Consider the following 23,121-nt stretch of genomic DNA (forward strand, 5'->3'; position numbering starts at 1 on the left):
AAATACTTATGTATATATTGTGCACACAAACCCAAGAAAGCCACATTTACATTTCTTGAGTTTGCCATGAACAGAATACATTATGCTAATCACACACATTATGCAATGATGATTTGATTAGTTGATTGTGAACACTTACACCAAGCACGTTCAATGGTTTCTGCAGGGCTCCGCTATCAATACTGAGTGAGGGACTCTGGCCTAATTATAAAATCTAGAGCAATAGCAGGCGGAAAGAGAAGATGAGGTGAGGTGGGGTGTAGGGAATGAGATGCATCAGGCGCTGTGAGGAAATAGCTAACCCACTGAGACCAATGAATGCCACCACTCGACTTCAGTCTTGTGGACAATTTACTTTAGGAGATAATCACACTACAGACTGAGAGCCCAGTTCAGCCTTCTCTGACCTGATGTCCTCCAGATGTGTTGGACTGCCAATGGCCATGCTGGCTGGGAATGATGGCCATGCTAGCTGGGAGCTGCAGTCCAACACATCTGGAGGACGTCAGGTTGGGTAAGGCTAGCTTAAGTAAACATTACGGGGAACAACCTGCATCTCCTCCTGGAGATGTGATGGCATCATGTGGAGACTTTCTCTGCTGTGCCACTTCATTTCACTTCAGTGCATTGATTAACTTTTCTGTAGCTCCCGGGGGGCCTTCCAGAGCTTCTAGACTGTTCCTCTCCCTGGCAGGATGCAATCAAAATTATCCTCTTCAAGTGGGATGGGGCAGGGCTGCCTTGCCATCCCAGACTGACCCTGCCTCCTGGCAGTGCAGCAGGGTTCTGGGTGAACTCCATGGAGCTCTCACTGTAAAAAGAAAAAATTGAGAGAAGGCTGTTTTCATTCAGCTCACTGCACTCACCCAACACGTCCTAGGTAGGGATGGGGGATGGGTTCACAGGGGGGTCGGGACTTTTCCCTTGTGAGGGGGTCTCTTCCCTCCTCTATGGTAGGAGAAAAGCCCGTGCGTTACCACTGATGGAGTCCCTAGCATCTTCTGGTAGAGCATACACACTTTGCATGCAGAAGTCCCAGGTTTCTTCAATAGCCAGCATGTCCATTAGAAAGGATCACAGGTTCTAGGACTGGGAGAGACATCTGCCTGAGATATCAGGAGAGCCACAGCCTGTTGGAATAGACAATGCTAGGTGAGATCCACTAATGGTCTGTCTTCATATAATGCATCTTTGCATTTTCACAGCAGGGATTGCACCGAATGCCTTCCTCCCTGTCAGGGTTCCCCTTATGACCTGGACCCCCTGAGCATCTCCTTAAGGATCCCTTGTGTCCTTTAGAGTCCCACCTTCCTTCTTTTAAACTTCGCCTTCCCAATAATGTGGGGTTTAGGCTGTAGATGTGGGATGGCTGACACTAGACACAGGGTTTAACCACAACAGTTTACTGATAAATTAAAGCAAGCAATCACAACTACATGTATTTACGCAATAGAGCTGAGTGATACAAAAGGCCTTAAAAGAAAATAAAAGTTGCAAAATGCAAGTTACTTTACCCTAGCTGCACTTAAGACTTTTCCAGGCTGCTTCTTCCTGCTCCCTCTTCAGGCTCTGGTCTCCTCAACTCTGCTCTCGCTGTCTCTCTTGCTCTCTTTTTATACCCTCCTCCCTCAAAACCAAAAGTACTGTTTCAAATCTGAAGAAGTGAAACTTAACCAAAGAAATCCTTTTGCCTCTATAGGCCTCAAACCTTCATGTTCCCGTTCCAGGATCAGATAGCCAAACAGTAATATGTGCAGTTGCAGATCTCTCAAGGCCTCCTAGGCATCTTGGGTTTGGTGGCTGGCACCAGGGAGACTTTCTGTAGGTTGTGATTACTAGTGGACCCCACCTAAGAAACATGGTGATGCAGGGAGTGTGGCTGAGTCAGGAGGCCCAGCTCAGCATCAGTGTCCTAGAACTGTGTGGGCCCTCCTGGCATTCAAGGATCACATCATCAACAGTCATGTGGTAGTAAAAATAGACAATGTGTTGGTAAAAGTCTGTATAGACAAGCAGGGGGGCACTAGATCAGGAAGGCTCCACGAGGAGGCTGGCACATTGTAGATGTGGGCAGAGAGACACTTGCTGTCCATCTCAGCTGTGCACCTTGCATGGGCCTGAAACACAGTAGTGGACTGGGTTAGCAGGAGGTCAGTACAGGCCTCTGAATGGAGGCTCCATCTGGCGATGTACCAGAATTTTGTTTCAGTTTGCAAATCACTTGAAAATCCCTCTTTCGCAATCGCAAACAGGAGCACATGTTCTCTGAAAATGTCTGCAAATTCCCAAACTTGCATTTGCAAAATGTGCACTTTTAAAATGTGCACTTTTAAAAATGCACACTTTAAAAAACTCACACTTTCACACTTTAGTCAATGCAGGAAAATGCACACTTCCCTCATTCAGAAAAAAACAGGTTGCAAAAAAGGACGGGAGCAAGCTGAACTGAGATTTGAAGTGGAGTATGGAGAATTTCAGCAAGCTCAAGCATCCCCACTTCTCCCATTGCTAGCTCCTTCCACAAGTCTTCCAACAACCGATGACATAGTTTGGGCTGCCGGTGATGGATCTGTTTGTTTTCTGGACAACAAACTGCTGTACAGATTCATAACAAGGCACCCCTCTGAAGACACAGATGCCCAATCTGCTAGGTGGCCAGCCTTTCTCATGGATGCCTTCCATTGCTTCCTCGAGTGCTCCAAAGGATCTGGGATCTATTGGCGGATGTGGTACAAAGTGCTCCTTACTGGCTCAGGCAGCCGTGATTGCTGGACCTGATCAGGCTCTCTGTCCAGGAGTGTTGGAGACTGCCAGGGAACAAGGAACTGCTATTGCAAGGCCCTATTTTCAATCCTCAGCTGGAGCTCATTCGACTAACAACTGGGAGACTGAGGAGCAGTGGCGAGGGCAACTAGGTTGTTCAGAGGAGGGTTTGGACACTCTCTTACCGTCCTGACGAGAATCCACTAACAAAGTCTATAACTCTACCTGGAAGACGTAGGGATGGACAAACCTCTCTCTTCTTTGCTTTTTATGGCTTTCAAATTTTTTGAAGCACAAGTTCTGTCCTGTTTCCGCATCAGTTTGTGGATTTATGCATGAAAATATGTATGCATTTTCATATGCATTTCTACAGTGGGGTAGTGGTAAATCTTGACATGCACAAGCTCACCATGACCGTCCACATAGACACCCACCTAAGGAGAGGGAAAAATTTACAGGCAGCTGTGTTTATCCATCTCTGTGTACACGTGTGTGTGTGTGTGTGTGTGTATTATACATGTCTTTTGTAAAGCTAATGGGTCTTAATTACCCATTCAATACCACGCCACCCAAAAATACTTTGCATTACAACAGAGAAAGCTCACAACAATATATTGTTGCTGGGAAAATTCATTCCCCCCCCTCCCCGCTACTGTGAGAATTGCAGCTAAGCACAGAGGGAACAGGAAAGCCTGGTTGGGGGGCGGAGGGAGGGCAAATGACAGCATTGTCCCTGTTAATCAAAATGTCCCAGCAGCTCAACCCCGTGAGCCCTGGCTCCACTGCACCACTGCATTTCAACTATTATATGCCTTTTTGTGCACAATTTTCCTTAATGTAAGGAAAATACATTTTTGATTGGAGAACTGCACTGCAGAATTCAGAGAGATGTGAAAACTGAACAATTGCATCCTGGTTGCATATTAGTTCAGGAAGTGCAAATTAGATCATTTCGTATTAAAATGCAAACAAAACAAATTTGTTCCCTGTCCCTAGGAAGGCATTCCCTTCTTGGGGCCAGAAGTCAAAAAGAGTAATGGGGGAAATTGTTGTGCGTGTGATTATTGAATTCCATCAGGCTGGGCTTGATATGGGGCTGAGCACCAATGCACTTAAATGCCAGGCCCTCAACATGGTTGTTAAGGGAAGGTTTCCTTTGCCAGTCACCTCGTCATTAAGAGGTTGTTGAAAGGAGCTGGTCTCCTGAATCTTCTGTCTTTTCACCAAACCCCCATACGCAACCTGAATTGGATTATAAAGGCTCTCATAGTCCCCCCTTTGAGCCCTTAACCACATGTTCTTTGAAGCTTGTTACTCTCAAAACAGTGTTTCTTGTGGCCTTCACATTAGCCAGGTTTGTGTCTGAACTTGGGGCCTTGTCATCTGACCCTTAGCTATGTGTATTTCACTAGGACAGGGTTGAGCTTTGGATTGATCCTCCCTTTTTGCCCACAGTCAGTTCTGTCTTCCAGAGGTCCCAGAAGATTGCCCTGCTGTCATTCTGTCCAAACCTGGTGCACCCACAGGAGAAGACTTTGCACAAGTTGGATGTGCGCAGAACAGGAAGTTGGAGGCTTTGTTTATGTCCTTTCATGATAGGATGTTGGGGGGAAAGTATTGGCTACCTCCATTTACATAGGAACATAGCAAGCTGCCTTCTACTGAGTCAGACCACTGGTCCATCTAGCCCAGTAGTGTTGACACTGACTGGCAGCAGCTCTCCAGAGTTTTAGGCAGGAATTTTTCCAGCCCTACCTGGAGATTCCGGGGATTGAAACTGGGAGCTTCTGCTCTACCACTACGGCTCCTTCTCACTTGTTGGGAAAAAGCATCACCTTAGCCTGTCAGTTTGGAGAAAGGTTCCTCCATTAGATATTACTGCATATTCCATCAAAGGGGCAGCGTCCACTGCAGCATTTTGGGGCAGTACTTCCATGGAAGAGATCTGCAGGGCTGCCACTTGGGCATCCCTGATAGGAATGGATGGACTCACCCCAGCCCGCCTTGTGAACCGCTTGCTGGACCCCCACCGGCTGCCCAACCCTGCTCGACGCATGCGGCAAGCCACTGGGTGGTGTGCGGGCGCCCAGCGAGCAGCTTCCTGCTCTCTTCTCGAGCCTCCATTTTACACAGAATAGACCATTTACAGCTGTAATTTTGCATAAATGGGCTGCTTTATGGCCACCATTTGTGTAAAATGGCCCTTTATGAAAAAGGCTGAAGTGCCATTTTGCAGCTTGGTGAGGGAGCGGGGATACCTGCTCAGTGCATACCAAGTCAGGCAAGCATGGGGATCTGCGGACTAGCGTCCAGGGGACTGAGCCAGTGAGAAATTGCTGGGCCTCAAGCCCCAACTGGACGCCTACAATATTCCTACTCACTGCACACCTTTGCAAAAACGTTATAAAATTGATTATTCTCTTCAGTGGATGCTGCCTTTGGCAGAAGGGTGGTGTAGAGCGTACATGTAGCTTAGATCTTGGACCACTCGATGCCTGTCCAGACATGGTACTGCATTGTTACATCCTGAAGGTCTCCAGGGGCCACAGGAGAAAGGGAAGATTTTTCTATGAGTTTCTCTTCTCTGCATCTCTTGGAGCTGGTTCCACTCATTTTTCAGTGGACCACGATCCTCTCCTCAGGCTTATTTGTTACCATACATGTTGGAGGAGGCAGATAGGGACTCCTGGGTTATTTGGCCTTGCAACATCTATTTTTATTGCCTGGTTCTGCTTTCTCTTGTTATAGTTAATCAGGGACGCTCATTGCGTCATTTTGGTTTGGCTTCCTGCATGGAGGTTTCAGGTAGAGTGGTCACCTTTTCTCTTCCAGTCTGGTCTTGAGCGGGAAGGGTAACTCCTCTCCCTGGAGAGGATCATCTTGATTGGACTCTGCCTGCTGTCCAGGGTGAGGTTCTGGAACTCCCTCCAGGAGATAGAGAAGATTCAATTCACAGTAAGAATCAGCCTTTTTTAGCCTGCCCTTTCTCTGAGTTGTGCAACAGGGCATAGGTTGGGAGTAGGCAACCTTGGACCCTCCAGATGTTTGGGGCGACAATTCCCATAATCTCTTATCATTGGACATGCTGGCTGGAGCTTATGGGAGTTGTAGTCCAAAACAACTGAAGGGCACCAGGTTGCCTACCCCTGCCTGGCATCGATGGTTCCTACCACCCCCATTTTATCTGTGAGGTGACAGGCCTAAGATCACCCTGTGGCCTTCATAGCTGAGGGGGGAATGGAAACCAGGTCTCCCTGGTCCCAGTCGGACTCTCTAACCATTAAACCATGCTGGCACTCATTGTCCACCACTTGCAGGGAGGAGGGTAGGAAAATGTTGAACATGATGACCTCGAATGGTATTCTGTTTAACAAATCATTACCAAGGAGATGCAGGATGGCAGCAGCGATGCATCTCCTGCAACATGTAGACAGGCCCCAAAACCACCCTTGAGGCTCCGTCTCTCTCTGTACCTCATCCGTGAGTGTTACATAGAAAGTGGCAGGACTCAAAACTTTTTGGTGGACAGTCCAAATGGATGCACAATACAGTGGGGCTTAGGCAGGAAAAGGTCCCTCGGGACTGTGCCCCCTGCTGGATGGGTTCCACCTCTCTCCTCTGCTCTGCCTCCCTAAACAGTGCCCCGCCTCTGCAATCTCTTGTGGCTGCCTCCCCTGGCTTTTGGAAACCAAAAGAGAGCCACCTTTAAATCAAAAGTACATTTCTACCTGGGGTAGGATTTATGTTTTAATTACAGACTTGGGAAATGCACAGCCATGAGTCATTTTTAAAGCTCAACTGTGGCTTTTCTTTTGCAAATCAGGGACAAGAGGGCATGATTTGTCATGGAGGTGCAGTAGGCAGGAAGATGCTGCTTTTAACCCTTCTGCCCACTGGTTTCCCCCTGCAATTCCTCCCTGTTGGTCCTTTTCCCCCAGCCAAGGATCCATTCCCATGTTTGCAATGAAAACACAGATCTGGACCCTGTGCAACTGAGGAGGGGAGTTGTATTAGGAAACAAGCAGGCAGGGTAAGGATTCAGTGTCTACCACTTCTCCGTTGCACCCTGTCAAGCCTGTTTTGTAGATGAGAAGCTGGATCCGGGCTTTGAAGAGACGAGGTTGAGGCAGAAGTTGTTGTTCTACCCTTTGTGCCATGTATGGAAATACCCTTTATAAAAATTGGTGTGGGATGTACAGGAGTTCAGTGAATTTGGGCTGGGTTTGGCATTAGGTAAAGCAACAGGGTTGTTGCTTCATTAAACATCCAACTTGTTTTTCAACCCCCTGCTTACTGCAGTGCTGGAAAGCTGCCAAAAATAGGTTGGCAGCAGCACAGCAAATGCAGGTTGGGTTCAGCCTGGTGTGTGTGGTGCTTCACCACCTGCGAAATTTGATTGCATGAACTGGTTCCTACAGTTTTTAGGCTTCTCCCTGTTTAAACTTTTCTTAGCAACCATGAGGGCTAGAAACATGTTTACAAAAAGTAAAAATGAAAGCATTGTCTTTTTTTTCAGTCTGATGCATGTGCTGTATCCTGTGCTAGACACAAAATTCTCCAATCAGTGATCCAGCCACAAAGTAGAAATTGACATATGACATACGTTATGCAGAACATCTAAAAAGTGGTGGGGGGACAGAAGACATAGGTAGAGGATGAGCACTTAACTTTTTCCCTGACCCTTGCTTGTCCCTACACTTCTTTTCCCCAGATGTAGCAAACACATGTCCCAGTTGGAGAAAATTGGCTAGAGATGCAGAGTCCTTTACGCAAGAAGTAGTGGCTGGGGAAAGGGTTAAGCACCCTACCTGCCTCTTTTCCCCTTCAAAGCGACCCTTCCCCCTGCCACTTTTTAGATATCGAGCAGAGAACCCATTCCCCAGCCCTGGGTCTTTGCCCTAAGCTAATGCCTATTTCAGCCTCAGCCAAGCAGTAAATTCATGACCACCAGGAAGCTGGAGTTCAGAGCTGAGGGGATGTGAAAGGGTGCATGTGTGGGATGCCCAAATCTCCCGTCAACAGGTGGCTGCAGGCTACGATTGAAGGAGCATCAGCAGGGCTGTGGCAGCAGGGTCTTTTCTGGCATCTGCCACCAGCTGGCACCTTTCAATCCTTCATTTTTATGAGCTGCCGGGTTCCCAAATATTGTTTGAACCAAAGCAGGTTGTAAATCCTGATGGGGAGCTATGGCCCTCGGGGTGGGGATCATGATGTAAATCTTCCTCCTCTTTTAACTCACCTCTTCCAGCTCCAAAAGTCTAGCAGGGGAAAGAAAACAAAAGCCGTTATCCAGCTAAATAATCCCCCTCCCTGTTCTGTTCGCCCACCTCTGGGCCCTAATTAAACAGGCTGGGAAGCAAAGAACCAAGTAAATTACAGGAGGCTGGAAGGAGAAGATAACCAGGTTCATAAAGCCAGCCACAAAGCGAGGGCAGGGAGGGGCAAGCGCAGGGCTTGGATGTGCTGGAAGGCTGCGCAGAGCAGGCCTGTCGTGAAGTGGGTCAGATGAAACCGCACTAAGAAGCAAGGTCACAGCCCAGATTGCAGTCCTGGCTGTAGGCCAAAGCCCTTCCCAACCTGGGGTGTGGTTGATGACGCAAGCATCGCTGAGCCTGGTCCCTTTTATAGAAAGGCTGGAGACAAAACAATCCAAGGGAGCTGAAAGTGGCGCAAGGGAGAGGGGGGGGGGGGCTTCCACGTCCCAAGGAGTCCACCAGTCATTTTCAAACTTTCTTTCTGCAGGGAAGCATTTACATATCCTGTTGTCTGCTGAGGAACCCACTGCACATCTGGCAAGAAAGACCAGTGCAGCCTCCCCCAACCAGAGTCCTCTAGATGTATTAGACTGTGGCTCCCATCATGCTGGGAATGATGGGAGTTGCAGTCCAACACATCTGGAGGGTTGGGGAAGGCTGGACTGGTGAATCGCAGAGGATTTTGGCTCTGGGCCCTGTTTTAGGGTACACGTTCAGTTCGTGTTGGGCAGGGGTGAGGAACCTTTTTTCTCTGAAAGGCCACATTCTCTCTTCCCACTGGAGCAATATATCGGGACACCACATGCTAGAGGCGGGTGGGGCCTGAGTCAAATGTGGGCATGGCCACCGTCTTTCTCCCTCTCCCCCCCTTTCTCTCTCCCTCTCCCCCACCTTCTCTCTCCATCTCCCCCCCCCCCCACACACACACACTCCTTCTTCTTTGCCCAGTAGGCTGCTAGGGAAGAACAGTTTGCTCTTGCAGAGGTCTGAGCTGATTGTTTGTAGAGGACTTTAAATTAGGTTGAGGGCTGCAGGTTTCCCACTCCTGATGTTGGGCCTCACCGTTGTTCTGCTTGAGCTGAAAGTGTCTCATCCCATCCCCCCCCCCCCGAAAATACACCCAGTAGTCTTCTGTAGTTGCATGGTATCAGGGAAGATCAGTTGTGATAGGGAGGCTTGTCTGCCATTATTGATCTCTTCGAAGATCCCTTGATAAGCTTCTGAGAACACTTAGAGTTCTCCAAAAGAGTTAGAAACTCATGGATGAACACATGCGCATCTTTTATCCTTCTCTTGCCTCTGGTCAAAGAGGTTTTGCAGGTTTTTAAAATACTAACAGAAAGTGAGAAAGGGTATGCACCACAAACCGTGTTCCTTCTTTTAAACCTCTTCTAACTCTCAGAAGAAAACAAAGCAACTATCATGTGTCTCTTGTTTTCCAAATTCTTGTGCTAGGGTTTTATTTCTTTGGATAAATCCGGTTGGCTTCTGCAAAATCCCAAGACCAGTTTGAACAGGAGTTTTTCATATCCCCAGGATTGCTCTCTAGCACAAAATCAGGAATGCATGAAATAGCACCTGAGAATAGGAAGACATTTGAGTACTTGAAACAGAAAATCTAATGGCACCTTTCCTCTCCCACTAATTAACATGGGGTACAATCTGTCACGACGTTCTTCTGTGCAAGTCCCACTGAAATGAATGACTAGGTGTTTAAGAGGATGGTCGTGCTCTTGCACAGGTCTCCTTCATTTTGGTTGGCTTCTGCAGGAGAACCTCCCTGTGGATTGTGCCTCTGGGGGGAAGGGGAGGGCAATGGTGAGATTTGTCTGCCACCCTAAAAGCAACCAAAATCCATCGCCTAAGGTGGCCACCTCATGTTGCTTCATGATTGCCTAATGAAAAAGGTGCAATGAGTGTATATGTAATTTGCCCATGTGGACTTACCCAGTTTGGACTATACAGCTTGTGCACAGCCTATGAGATTCCTCACATCTGTCTTGCAGATGAGTATAGGACTATTTTGGACTGACCGTGGTTGCAGTGGCTTGCAAGGAGACTGTGCGCACGAAAGCATACCTGAGACACAAGAAGAAGCTCTAGGCAAACACTGTGAGGCTCAGTGGTCTTTTTAAGAAGTGCAAGCTTCTAACTCTCATGATAGTAGGGATGGACGAAAGTCCCTTACCTGTTCTCGAAGCTTGCTTCGCGGTGGGGGGGAGGCGCTTCGCTTCTCCCCCCAAAGTTCAGGCGAGCGGGGGGAGGCACCCTGCCTCGCCCGGCCGAAATTCAGGCCGGGGGGGGAGGCGCCCCGCCTCGCCCGGCCGAAATTCAGGCTGGGGAGAAGCGCCCCGTCTCCCTGGCCACGAAAGAAAAAGTGGGGAAAAAAAAACTCGTGATAGGCTACGTAACGATTAACATAGCCTATCACGGCTAGATTTCCAAAGTCAGCCGTGATAGGCTACGTTAATCGTCACGTAGCCTATCATGGGTGACTTTGGAAAAAAAAAAAAAAGCGCATACGCAAATGGCGGCGGCCCATGGGCGCCGCCATTTGCTTTCCTTAGTTTGGCACGTCTAGTCTACGTAAAGATTTACGTAGACTACGGCGAAAATAAGGGAACGCTATTTCCGTTGCCCTTATTTTCGCCGTAGTCTACGTAAATCTTTACGTAGACTAGACATGCCAAATAAGGAACGCAAATGGCGGCGTCCATGGGCCGCTGCCATTTGCGTACGCGCTTCCCCCCCCCAAAGTCACCCGTGATAGGCTACGTGACGATTTACGTAGCCTATCACGGCTGACTTTGGAAATCTAGCCGTGATAGGCTACGTAAATCGTCACGTAGTGTGTGTTCTTTGTTTTTTGTTTACTTTTTTATTTTGTAATGGCGGCGGCAGCCGGTCGGGATACTGGCCGCCGCCCCCGACGAAACGCTGCCGAACCGCCGCTGGGACCCGCCGCCGAGAGGGACATTCGGCCACAGTAAGTCCCATCCCGGGGGGGGGGGCGGGGGGCCGGCAGAGAATTTCCCCAACACTTTCGGGGGGCCGAATGCCTCAGCGCTCGGCCTCCCGAAGATTCGTGGAGAAATTCTCCGCCATCCCTACATGATAGTTGAGAAAAAATCCCTTAAAGCTCTTTTAGTTTCTGCTATGAACTGCAGAATTTCAGTTATCTTTCCACCCTGTCTGTGTATCCATCCCTCCAGGTTCTGTCTCCAGCAGTCGGTGTGACATAGCTGCTATGGGTGGGGAAGGAGCAGGCCCAATTTACCTGAGCAGCCATTTGAAGCTGAGCACACATTTACTATAACATTTACGCTGGGTGCCATTTTATGAACCTGCTTCTTTAAAAACAAAAAACCTCAATCTTTTAATTAATGCTAAAACATTTAAATGGGGGGAGGGATGAAAGACAAGTATAGTGCTATAATAATATAATACAATAATGCTATTTTAAAAAAAGATTTAAAAAAACCCTCTCTAGTCACTTCCATTTTAGCAGTATGGTTACTGGTGGTGACTGGAAAAGTAGTTTAATTTTTAAAAATGGCATAAAAGTGATAAAAGCACTTCAGCGCTAATTCAAAAACAGTTGTAAAAAATGAACGGGGTCATAAAATGGTGCCCACAGCCTAAGTTTACAAAGAATATGTGCTTACTTGTGATAGGTTCACCTGTCCGATATGTCACTGCCCATGTCAAATTGGAAGGATACAGCTAAGGGAATCTGCACTTGTGGAGACTGTACGAAGTTCTTTTCTTCTGAAAAAAGGTTGGATTTTCTGAGTGCTTCCAGATGAGGCTTTTACTGTCCGATCACCCAGTCCCATTAACAGATTTTTTACCAAGGCATGTGTGGGCAGGGAGTGACTTTGTTTTCTGTTCGTAACCCTCCCGTCTTTTCCAACCACTTCTTGCATTGTTTCCTTACCACCAAAAAAAGAGAGAACCATTAAGGAGGGAAAAATGGAATACCTGCAGAGTGCCTTTGGATTGGTAATGCTAGGAGCCACCTGCCTGGAAGCACTCTCTCAGGTCCTCAGAAGATCCACAGAGAAAATACGGGATGTTAAGGAATGATTAGATGATGGCATTATGTGGATGCCCCATAAAAAACAGATGAATGAAGGATGGCAATTCCAGACTAAGCACCTACTGTGAAGCAAGCCTGGACACCTGATATCAATAGGGATGTGTGGATTGTATAAAATCCATTCTGTCTGTGTTTCATGGATTGTCAGGTGCCGTTCGTTCCATCCTCTGCCCATCAACGGAATAGGATTTTTTTTGTTTCCGAATTTGTGCAAATTTGCATCTGTGCAAATCCCCCCCAAATGTGCATTTTTACACTTTAGCCTATGGGGGAAATGTGCATTTTTTGCCAGTTTTTAATTTTTTTTGCGTATTTTTCTATCGTGAAATTTGCGCAAAATTCAGAAAAGAAAAAATGGTCCACAGGTCTGTGGAATCTGCCTGACAGGGAAAGCCAGTCTGCTGCAGAATCCACCGGTTGGATTCATGAAAATCTGAACTCATTTGGTTCTGTTGCTGAACAGAACCAAATGAACAGAACCATTCTCCAACATCCCTAGATATCAACCCAGTTAGCAGCTTGATATCAAGCTGATATCAACTGTCCCGAGGCAGTGGAGGAGTAGCAGGACAATTGGAAGAGGATGCGCGTCTGAGCATCTGGATTCCATTGTTCAGTGGTGGGGAATTCTGCCCTCGTTAGGTACGGGCGAATCTGTCAGTTTTGCTTCCTCCCTCATACGAATTTCTTAAATCTCAAGTTTTTCTCTCCTGAATATTGGTCAATTCCTATAAAAAATGAGCTGAAATGAAATGTTCACCCATCTTCACCAGCCAAATTCAAGAGGTACAGCTATTCCCAGCATGGGGATGACCATGATATACCTCCCTGCCATATAGCTGGGAAAGATGGCTGAATACACAGGGACACAAACCCAGACTGTTAGAGAAAACACAACCCTCTTGGACCTGGATGGACACCTGTGTTGGCTTCAGTTTCTCCCACTTCATAGTGTTTTAATCTCAAGTTCTTTTTGTCCCGAACGTAGAGAACGTTGCGAATTTTGGTCAATCCTTATCAAAACGGAACTGAAAGAAAATTCTCATTCATCCCTAGTCCTTAGCACAGTGCTTCCCCATTGCCCGCATCCTTGTCGCTATTTTGTTTTTTGCCCTTGATAACTGGTTGGGTGAATGGTCCCTCCCTTTGGCCTGGCGCATGAACTAGACACCCTGTGATCCCTCCCAAACTCTTGACCTCGGCCCCAGTGGTGTATGGTTTAACCACAAATTCTGCGGCAGCCTCTCCTTTGCATTTTCTTGAACTGGAAGGGATTAGATCCTTCTCATTCAGAGGCAGGTGTAGCTACTATTGCTTGGCAGTCAATAGATTTCCCACCCACAGGATTAACAGGCAGGTTTGCTTTGTTAAGACTCAATTGTTGCCAGGGCCTGGGCAGGCTGCCAGCACCCCTCCTGCTGTGCTTGGCCTTTGGGAGTAGCCAATTCCTGTCCACCCCCATCTGCTCGCACACCTGATCAAGAGTGAATTGAGCTGTTTTTACATAACAGCAAAGCACTCCTGATGTATTCCGATGTTTTCCTTCCCTTTGCTCCTTTACCTCTTGATAGCTCTGGGAGTGGAGAATCTAATGGCAGCTGCAAGTACCTTAGCTGAGCTCCTTAAGAACAGAGGTCCCATGGCTGATTGAACAGAACACGCCAGGGTCAGGTTTCCTTCTCACTTTCTCACTTTTCATCATATTTACACAACCAGAGATATCTGAGGTCCTTTCAAAAAGGCTGTAGCAACATCACATTTTCCTCTGAGGGAATATGCTTTTTTGAAACAATTTGAGCAGAGGATTGAAGTGGAACATATTGTTCTGAAATGGAAAATCTGGTTGTATAGAAAACAGTTGTGACAGTCATGACTTAGTTTAGTATGTTCCTTGAATAGCTTTTATTGCTAGATTTGATGCGATTGTTTTGTTTGTGTTTGTTCTTGGCTGCTTTGGGCTTTCTTCAGAAAGAAGCAGGATATAAATATTAAAATGAAAGGAAATAAAAATGCTGGCTATGGTTGCAAGGGATGGGCAGAACCCAGTCTTATAAATATGCCCACAAAAGATTACAGAAAAAATACTAGCTTGCTAAGCTAATAGCCTGCATTTCCATACTGGCCACAAAGGAGGGGAAGCTGGCCTGTAAACAAAAAAAGCCTTCTATCTAGCAGGAAGAGGAACAAGAACAATCTACCACCCCATCGCCAGCCCAGTGAGTTTCCATGTTGGTTGTGGAGAACATAACTTCCTCTGCAGTTAGCTGGGAAACCAAGGATGCTTCCCAAAAAGTTTTTTATAGCACCACTATTCTGCCACATTCACATTCACCCATGTTTTCCCACCACTTCTTCCATCTTTTTTCTTACCACAGTAAATCTGTTAAGGAAAAAAACTGGAATTGCTGCACAATACCTTCTGATTAGTAGCACTAGAAGCCCTCTGACTGGAAGCACCCCAAGAGGGCTGAAAGAGGAGGAGTGGAGTGACCCTCCTCCACCATCTTGCTCAATCGCCTGCATGGAATTCCTGCTCATAAGAACATAGGAAGAGCCCTGCTGGATCAGACCAAGGGTCCATCTAGTCCAGCATTCTGTTCACACAGTGGCCAACCAGATGCCCACGGGAAACCCACAAGCAAGTCACGAGTGCAACAGCACCCTCCTGCCCATTTTCCCCAGCCACTGGTGTACATAGGCTCACTGCCCGTGGTACTAGAGGTAGCACACAGCCATCAGGACTAGTAGCCATTGATAGCCTTCTCCTCCAGGAATTTGTCTAACCCCCTTTTAAAGCCATCCAAATGGGTGGCCATCACTATGTGTCTTGTGGTGGCGAATTCCATAGTTTAACTATGCACTGTGTGAAGAAGAACCTCCTTTGATCTGTCCTGAATCTCCTACCAATCAGCTTCAAGGGATGACCCCATTGGGTTCTAGTATTTTGAGAGAGGGAAAAAAATGTCTCCCTATCCACATTCTCCACACCATGCATAATTGTGTAGACCTCTATCATATCTCCCCTTACCCTCCTTTTTGCCAAGCTAAACAATCCCAGCTGTTGTAACCTTCTCTCATAGGGGAGATGCTCCAGCCCCTTCACCATTTTAATTGCCCTTTTCTGCAGTTTTTTTCCAGTTCTACAATATCTTTTTTTAGGCGAGGTAACCAGAACTGTACATGGTATTCCAAGTGTGGCCACACCATAGATTTGTATAGCGGCAGTATGATATTGGCAGTTTTATTCTCAATTCCTTTTCTAATCATGCCTAACATGGAGTTTGCCTTTTTTCAGCGGCCGCTCACTGGGTTGACATCTTCATTGAGCTGTCCACAACAACCACAAGATCTCTTTCCTGGTTGGTCACTGCTAGCTCAGATCCCATCAGGCTATACTTGAAGTTGGGATTTTTCGCCCCGATGTGCATCACTTTACACTTGCTTACATTGAACTGCATTTGCCATTTAGATGCTCATTCTCCCAGCTTAGAGAGATCCTTTTGGAGCTCCTCACAATCCCTTTTTGTTTTAATCACCCTAAATAATTTTGTGTCATCCTCAAACTTGGCCACTTCACTGCTCACTCTTAATTCCAAATCATTTATGGACAAGTTGGAAAGCACTGGTCCCAAAATGTTAGATTTGTGTAAATCACGCAAATTGTGTGCCGCGTTCTGTGCACATTTCTATTTATGTATTTAAAAAAAAAAAACACTGGAAGAAGTTCCCATATTTTGGGGAAAGCCCTGTTGCTCAAGCCAAGTTGGGTACTCACCACAAGTCCGTCAAGTCCATGAAGGGCCAGATTCCACAGCGACAGACATCCCTTCGTTGATGATGCCTTCTGTCACATCCCTTTGTCCTCTCCCTTCACAGTCAACACACTCCAGGAAACAAAGCTTCAGGACAACACTACTTTATTAGTAAAAGACTAGCTTCTTTACAAATGCAGATTCTAGGAAACTCTCAGACTACATAGAACCAACTAATCCACACATCTACGAAAATCAATAGAGGATACAAAGTGGAAGTTAGAAGAACTTGCCAACAGTCTGGGCATGAACTAGCATTGCAGGGATGCTCCTCCTCTAGGGTGGCTCCCTCCAACGTTGGCTTCCACTAGTGGCCAACCTGGTGGAGCATCTGAGCCCTTCCCCTAACTTTTCCCACTTCGCTCTGTGACCTGAGGATCCCTCAAGTCACGCCCTTCGCCCTCCTCTTCCTCCTCCAAAACTTGAATTCTAATGGGGGAGAAATGGGGGAGCTGTTCAGGCTAGGCCATTGGTTTGTCAAGGTCTTGGGGGGAAAAGTCTCACTGTATCTGGGCTCACTAAGGAGGATGCCTCTCTCTGTTCTTGCTGTTCCCATTCTGATTCCGAATCTGAGCTGCCAGGCATCTCAACACACTGAGATTCATTCCTGACACCTTCAGCCTATCAAAGGTCTTTGTGCATGTGCGCCAAGGCCTAGTGTGACTTACTACCCTTTCAGGACCACTCCAGACCCCAGCATGCTGGAGTTCTATTTTGGGCAGGGCTCTGCCCAAAGCAGAACTTCCAAACCTATGGGGAAATCCAGGTGAACCATAAGGTCCCATAGCTCAGTGGTAGAGCACTTGGTCCCAGGTTCAGTCTCAGCTTCTCCAGTCAAGACAGTTAGGTAGCAGGTGATGGAAAAGACTGTTCTCTTCCTGAGATTCTGAGCAGCCACTGCCAGTCAGAGGAGACAATACTGGGCAAAATGGACAAATAATCTGGCCTGGCAAAAACAAATAAAAGCCTAGTGGCACCTTAACAATTAACAGATCCATGAGGGGATACCATGACTGTGAGATCAGCATACTTGCCAAGAATTCAGTCCATTTTCACAAATCTGACACTTTTAGTTTCTCTGTTTCACATTTTTCTAATCCTAAATTCATTTCATCCTGTTTCCGCATCAGTTTGCAACTTAAAAAAAAAGTCTGCATGAAAACGTATGCATTTTTTTGCACATTTTTCTTAATGACCACATTGTTGTACATAATTTTGCCCAGTATACACATTCTTTTGCATTTAGTTTTCCTGAATAAAATGCTATTTTGTACCTCCCCCCCCCCCGATATTCCCATTTTTGTGCACACCTTCCTCTAATATATGCATGTTTGTACACGTTTTGTCTGGAGAACTGCGTCACAAATTTCTGAGAAGTGTGGATACTGAGCAATAACTATCTTCCAGTTTGCACATCAATTTGGGATATGTGAATTTGGTAATTTCTCACCAAAATGCAAGCGGCACTAAATTCTTTCAGACCCTAATTTTTCACCCAATGCATTAGAAGCACCTTTAAGCTTCTTTCACACTGTTTGTGCAATGTGTGAATGTTGTTGATGCAGGACAGAGCTATTTTTAATACCCCATTGTTATAATGGACAGAGTATCTGCAGAGGGCAGGCTTGTAAACTGAAAGGATTCCTGGAGGACAGAATGCATCTCATGCTAGAAGAGTGTGACAGAATGCTGGAAAGCGGGGTGTGTGAGTGTATGTATCTCTATGTGTACCTATAGCTATCTGTATACAATCAATCAATCAATCAATCAATCAATGAGATAAAGCTCTAAATGGCTTGAGACCAAAGTACCTGATATCAACCTGCCTGCAGTTCCTCTGCCGACGTCCTTCTCTGAATGCTTCTTCCATCTGATGTCAACTAGAGAGAGGACTTTTTTCGCTGTGGCGCTCCAGCTGCCAAACCTCCTCCTCAAGGAGGCTTGCTTGCTGCCATTATCTTTTAGACACTAGCCTAAAACTGCTTTATTTGCTCAGAGTCTTGTGGCACCTTAAAGACTAGCAAATGGAGGGAGCAATCCTATGGCCCCTAGACACTGTCTAGAGGGCCATAGCATTTTTTGGTTTCTGGGAACCGCTCTCCCTGCTCTCTTGTAGAGGGTGTGGTTCTTCCCTGTCTCCACACTCAGAAACAGAGCACAAAGGCAAAAAGGAGGTGGTCCCAGGGGAGGGAAGGGGACCGTGGAAGCCTCTTCATGAGGCATCCTATGTGCCATGCAGCCTCCCCCCTCCCGCTCCGAAGTCCCTGGCTAGACGCACAAAATTGTGCGTCTAGCCAAGAATGCAGGGTGGCCGGAGCACGGAGGGGAGGACCACCTCCATGCTCCGGCTGTCCTGCATAGGATAGTCGCCAACCTCCGACCTCAGAGGCTGACGTCTCTCTCCACAGGATTGCACCCTTATTCTGGCATAAGCTGTTGTGGACTATGGTCTCCTTCATAAAATGCCCACGAAAGTGTATGCCAGAATAAATTCGTTAGTCTTCAAGATGCCACAAGAGTCTTTGTTGTTTTTGCTGCAACAGACTAACTAACACAGCCACCCCTCTGGAAAATATTTGCTCAGGAGTTTTAAATACTGTTTGTTTTATCTCTTATTTCCTGCTTTATTAATGAGGTTTTATTGCATTCATACTGGATGTTTCTACTTTTAATTATTCTAAACTGCCATAGAATCAATCTTAATGAAGGTTGTTTTTGTTTTCTTTTGTTTCGTTGAAACTCACAATTATTTTTTTTTTAAAAGAAGGGTGGTATATGTGCACCTGCATAAATTAGTGGAGCCAGGGTGCAAAGGTGCCCCCAAACCACCACCTGTTTTGCATTGGCACTGTACCACCATTTGCCCCACTTGGACCTCCCCAAAACCGACATTGCCATCCTTCAAATTAAGTGGTGAAATGGGGATTTCAACTCGGGTATAGATCTCACACATACATATGCTTGCATACACATATTGGTTAAATGCTCATCATCATTATGTTGGACAGTGTGCGCACGCAAAGGCTTGTATATTCCAAGGGCTGGAGGAAGCGCTATCTCTGTGCATAGTGTTTGTGCCAACCATTCACCCTTCCTGGAGAAAGTAAGAGGGTGCACTCAAGGACACCACTGTTGTGCTGGTGCAGCCGAACCTTTCCTTACCTCTGGCGATCCCAGCATATCTAGAATTAAGAGGTTCTCCCCCCTGCACAACTTGGGCCCACACTGCAGCCCTAATACTTTATCCTGTAGTGCTCAGTGGGAGGTACTGAGAACCAAGCCAGCCTTTATCTACATAATCCAATCCTGATTTCTGTTTCTTGGTCACACTAGAATGTGATGGAGCATTGAGACAGTGAGACCTAATGTTGGGAGCTGGCAGAGATAGATAGATAGAATGCACACTCTAGCCAAGGTATGATTTAGATTCTTATTACATGCTGATTTAAGCTTCCTGTGTGAAGATGCCTCTACTCTGGCATAAATCAAATTTAAATATGGGACTGTTGTGTGTGTGTTTTCTCAGAGGATATTAAAAAAAATAGTCCTCGTTTTGATCAGAACTCTCACTGACAGGATGGTAAGAGTTAAAATGTGGTATTAAGAAATGAGAGTTTTTTCTTTCATCCTGATTAAATTACAGTCTTCAATGTAGGTCAGAATTTTGAGCTGAAAGCCTTTTAATAAAAAAAGAAGCCTTAAAAAAATCACTTTTAGTTATGAAGAAGGGGGGAAGAAATAAAAGAGAAAGCACCGGGGGGGGGGGAGCAGAACTCCCATCTGATCCTGCGTGTTCAGTTTCAGCCGAAAGCAATTTGAGACAGCTGAGAAATTGAGCCTTGAGATTGGAGGTTTCTAATGGGAATGCCGGGTGGGGGCTGTGAAGTGACCCCCCCTCCCCCAGTTAGATTAGCTGAGCAGAATCTGGAGCAGAGCGTGAAATCGCCTTTTGCTCCATGTTGCAATGATGAAAGCACATGTTGGAAGTTTCCCCCCATGGGACAGGATGAAGTTATTTCTCAAAATAGCAGCCGGCAACATGCCAGACTCAAGCGGTTCCGGGTGGGGGGAAGACAAGCACAATTATCCCCTGACTCTGCTCAGCTGGGTTTACTCAGTCCCCAAGGAAAGAGAGGGTTGTAATGTTGCTGTGAGATGGTACTAGTCTTGACTCATAAGGAATGCTGCAGGCCTATGGGGCTCAAACTTACAGCTGGTTCCTGGGTAAGCCAGGCTTATTTAATCTAAGCCAGGCCACGCTAGAGCTGAGCCTTGAAAGTTGTTTTCAGTACCCATGGCTCGGTCCTGGCACATGTCGAAGCATAATAAATACAGAGTGCTCGAACCTTTTCTTCAGCACCAAAACATCACAAACATCCCCACATACACCTGGGAGTAGCGGTACTTTTTTTTCTGGTCAGAGGAGGCCCAGGTAGCCCCTGAAACCTAGCATCTCCCTTTTTAATAATTAGGAATTTAAAGTAAGGCCATCCACTGTTTCCTCTCTTTTCAAGTTATCCATTCACTAGAGCAGGGGTGCTAAACCTTTTTCAGCCTGAGGGCTGAATTTGTTTTTGGAGAAGCTTTCAGGGTCTGCATTACAGTGTTGGGTGGGGCCGAGGGCGAAGGAGGAAGATCCAAAGGTAAAAGGGGCGTGGCCAAAGTTACAGCACATTTTAACATTAATCTCTTACTGTTGGTAACTAAGCCTTTGGAGAAGAATTTCAACCTTTAAGGATAGGGCGGGGGGGAAACCTGTGCAAATGCTGGGAAATCACCATAGAGTTAGGGGAAAGGGATGGGGCCAAGGGAAGGAGACTATAGAGGGCCAGATTCGGACCCTGGGTGGGCCTGAGAGTCAACACCCTTGTACTACAGAGAATACTTCTGCACCTTCTTTAAGGAGGTGCTGCAATACAGTTGTGATCTCCAAGACTGAGGATATCTCTGTGTTACAGTTAGGGATGCTTGAGACATTGGTTTCAATTTGGTTTTGGTCAGGATTTTATCCAGTTTGCACCTTCCGGAACAAACATGGACTTGGACGCAATCTGTGGTGGAAGGCTGTATGTTTCTGAGCTTGCAGTGTGATTCGCGGACCTACCCCAAATGTGTTCGACAGCATGAGCACATTTGAAAAATGCGCATGAGAAAATGCATACTTTTGAAAAATGCCCACGAATATCCTTTACTCAATGGGAGAAGAATGCGTACATTTAAAAAATATGCAGAATTAATGCATACATTTGGGAAAATATGCATGAAAATATGCATGGATTTTCATGAGTAAAGAAAAAAAACAAAGCTCGAAATCCGATAGGGACTTGCATCAGAATGAGCTTTGAGAAGGAATTTGGGGAAATTCAACAAGCTTGAGTTTTGATGATTTGCACATCCCTACAATATACTGCAGTTTGGCTGAAAAGTTTGCATTAGTGAGCCTTAGCTCCCGCTTCTCCTTCATAGAACTGCAGGTCCTAAAGTCCCCTCTTCAACCAGTTTAAAAAATGTATAACATAGACACACACTGTCAGAACGTTGTATCCCATGAGACAGAAGAGGTGTGCGACCAACCATATGAAGCTGCTTTGCATGATTGGCCCATCTACCCAGCATGATCTACTGTGATTGGCAGTGGCTGTCAAGTAGAAGTCTTGCCCTATCTGAATGCAGGGATTGAGCATGGAACCTTCTGAATGGAAAGCAAGTGCTCTGTCACTGAGCTATGGCTGCTGCCCATTTGGGTGTTCTCAAATGGGTTGTGGAACTCTCTTCCTCCAGAAAATTCAGCAAACTCTGACCCAGAACACCTTTATGAACCATTATGGTACTTTTTACCTTTGGGCTTACTTTCTGAAATCAGGGGTGCTTCCAGAAGGAGGGCGCCTGGCACTATCATTCACAACACACTGTGTAGCTATTCCATCTTAACAGATTTCTTATGGAAAGAAAAAAGACTGAAGATGCAGTGGGAGAACATGGCAGGGTTCCAGGTGGAAGACATCATCATCTGGACCCTCATAAAATTCTGTGAATGAGGCTGGGCAACTGCACAATAAAGGCCTCATCTGGAAGAACCCTGTTAATGAGAATAGTATTCTGTTAGATTTTTAACCTACCTTTTAAAAATATGCCTACAGTATCTATTTTAACTTATTGTCTCCCACAAGGGATAGTTATGCTACAACTTAGTATAGGAACCCACTTTAAAAACTGCCATCAGGAGCCAGAACGTCTCCCATTGTTTCCTCTGGGGGATTCTAGATTGAGGGATCATCTGGCACTTCACAGGGGAGGGAACCCCACATGTAGAGCTCTGTCTCAAGGCAAGGGGCTGGTTCCACCGGTGGCTTCCTTGGGCACAAGGAACGGCAGGTGTCTGCCTCCAGAAATAGAGACAGCTAAAACCAACAGCAGGTTCTGCTGCACAAGCCACATTGGGTGCTTGCAGAAGTACACAGTACACAGTAATCTTGCAGAACTTCTGTTCATTTTGATGGCATTTGGGCAGAAGAACTACCTGCTGGGTAGTGTCCCATGTTAATCAGTGGGAGGGGAGTGTTTGGATTTCCTTCCCCAGGTGTCACGATGTCTAGGGCTGCCTTGGTCTCCCTTTGCTGACCTCCTCCTTCCACCTGTGTTCCTCTGCCTGCAGGTTTTCAGAGCACCTTGGATTTGGTCCCGAGGAAGTCCCTTGCCAACTCACCTTGGCAGCAATGCTTGGAGATGTATTTAAGGTAGGCATCAAACAAACACCTGATGCATTCAGAGATACATAATCTTAGCAGTAGTCCAGTGTGGGCACACACACATTGCTTTGTGGGCACATGTATCATCTTCTCCCCCAGATTGAGCTCAGGGCAATGTTTTTCCAGTTGCAAAAGGAGCTGGATTTTTATAGTGCCGAATGGTTGGCCCTGGTGTCAACCACAAAGCCAGCCCTCTCTCACACAGAGCAGTTTTTCAAGTTTTTAAAAACTGTTGAACCTTTCTTTAAAAATAAAGCACCAGACAAGTGTTTCATCAGATAAACATGGATGGGGATCAAGGTAGACCGGGGGCTAGGGGCAGGTAGATCACTTGCATCATGGGGACAAGGGCACAGTGCAAGAGGCAATCAGCATTTGATTTCAAGGCTATACAGCATGTGTCCTTTCAGGAGCAAAGGCAGGGGAAGCCAAGCTCACCTATG

The 23,121-nt window shown here is 46.4% G+C and overlaps 1 protein-coding gene across 1 annotated transcript in view; it reads left to right on the forward strand.

Annotated features, from left to right (window-relative positions):
• The window catches only part of FAM178B (family with sequence similarity 178 member B), a 210,008-nt gene that overhangs the window by 72,341 nt on the left and 114,546 nt on the right, over positions 1 to 23,121 (forward strand). Inside the window, exon 10 of the mRNA XM_084808207.1 lies at positions 22,585 to 22,666. Coding sequence (XP_084664333.1) covers positions 22,585 to 22,666 — 82 coding nt within the window. The remainder of the gene's footprint in view (positions 1 to 22,584; positions 22,667 to 23,121) is intronic.

The sequence above is a fragment of the Heloderma suspectum genome, chromosome 6, assembly GCF_057233095.1.
Source record: "Heloderma suspectum isolate Gila_16-S chromosome 6, 16-S_ref, whole genome shotgun sequence".
Lineage (NCBI taxonomy): Eukaryota > Metazoa > Chordata > Lepidosauria > Squamata > Helodermatidae > Heloderma > Heloderma suspectum.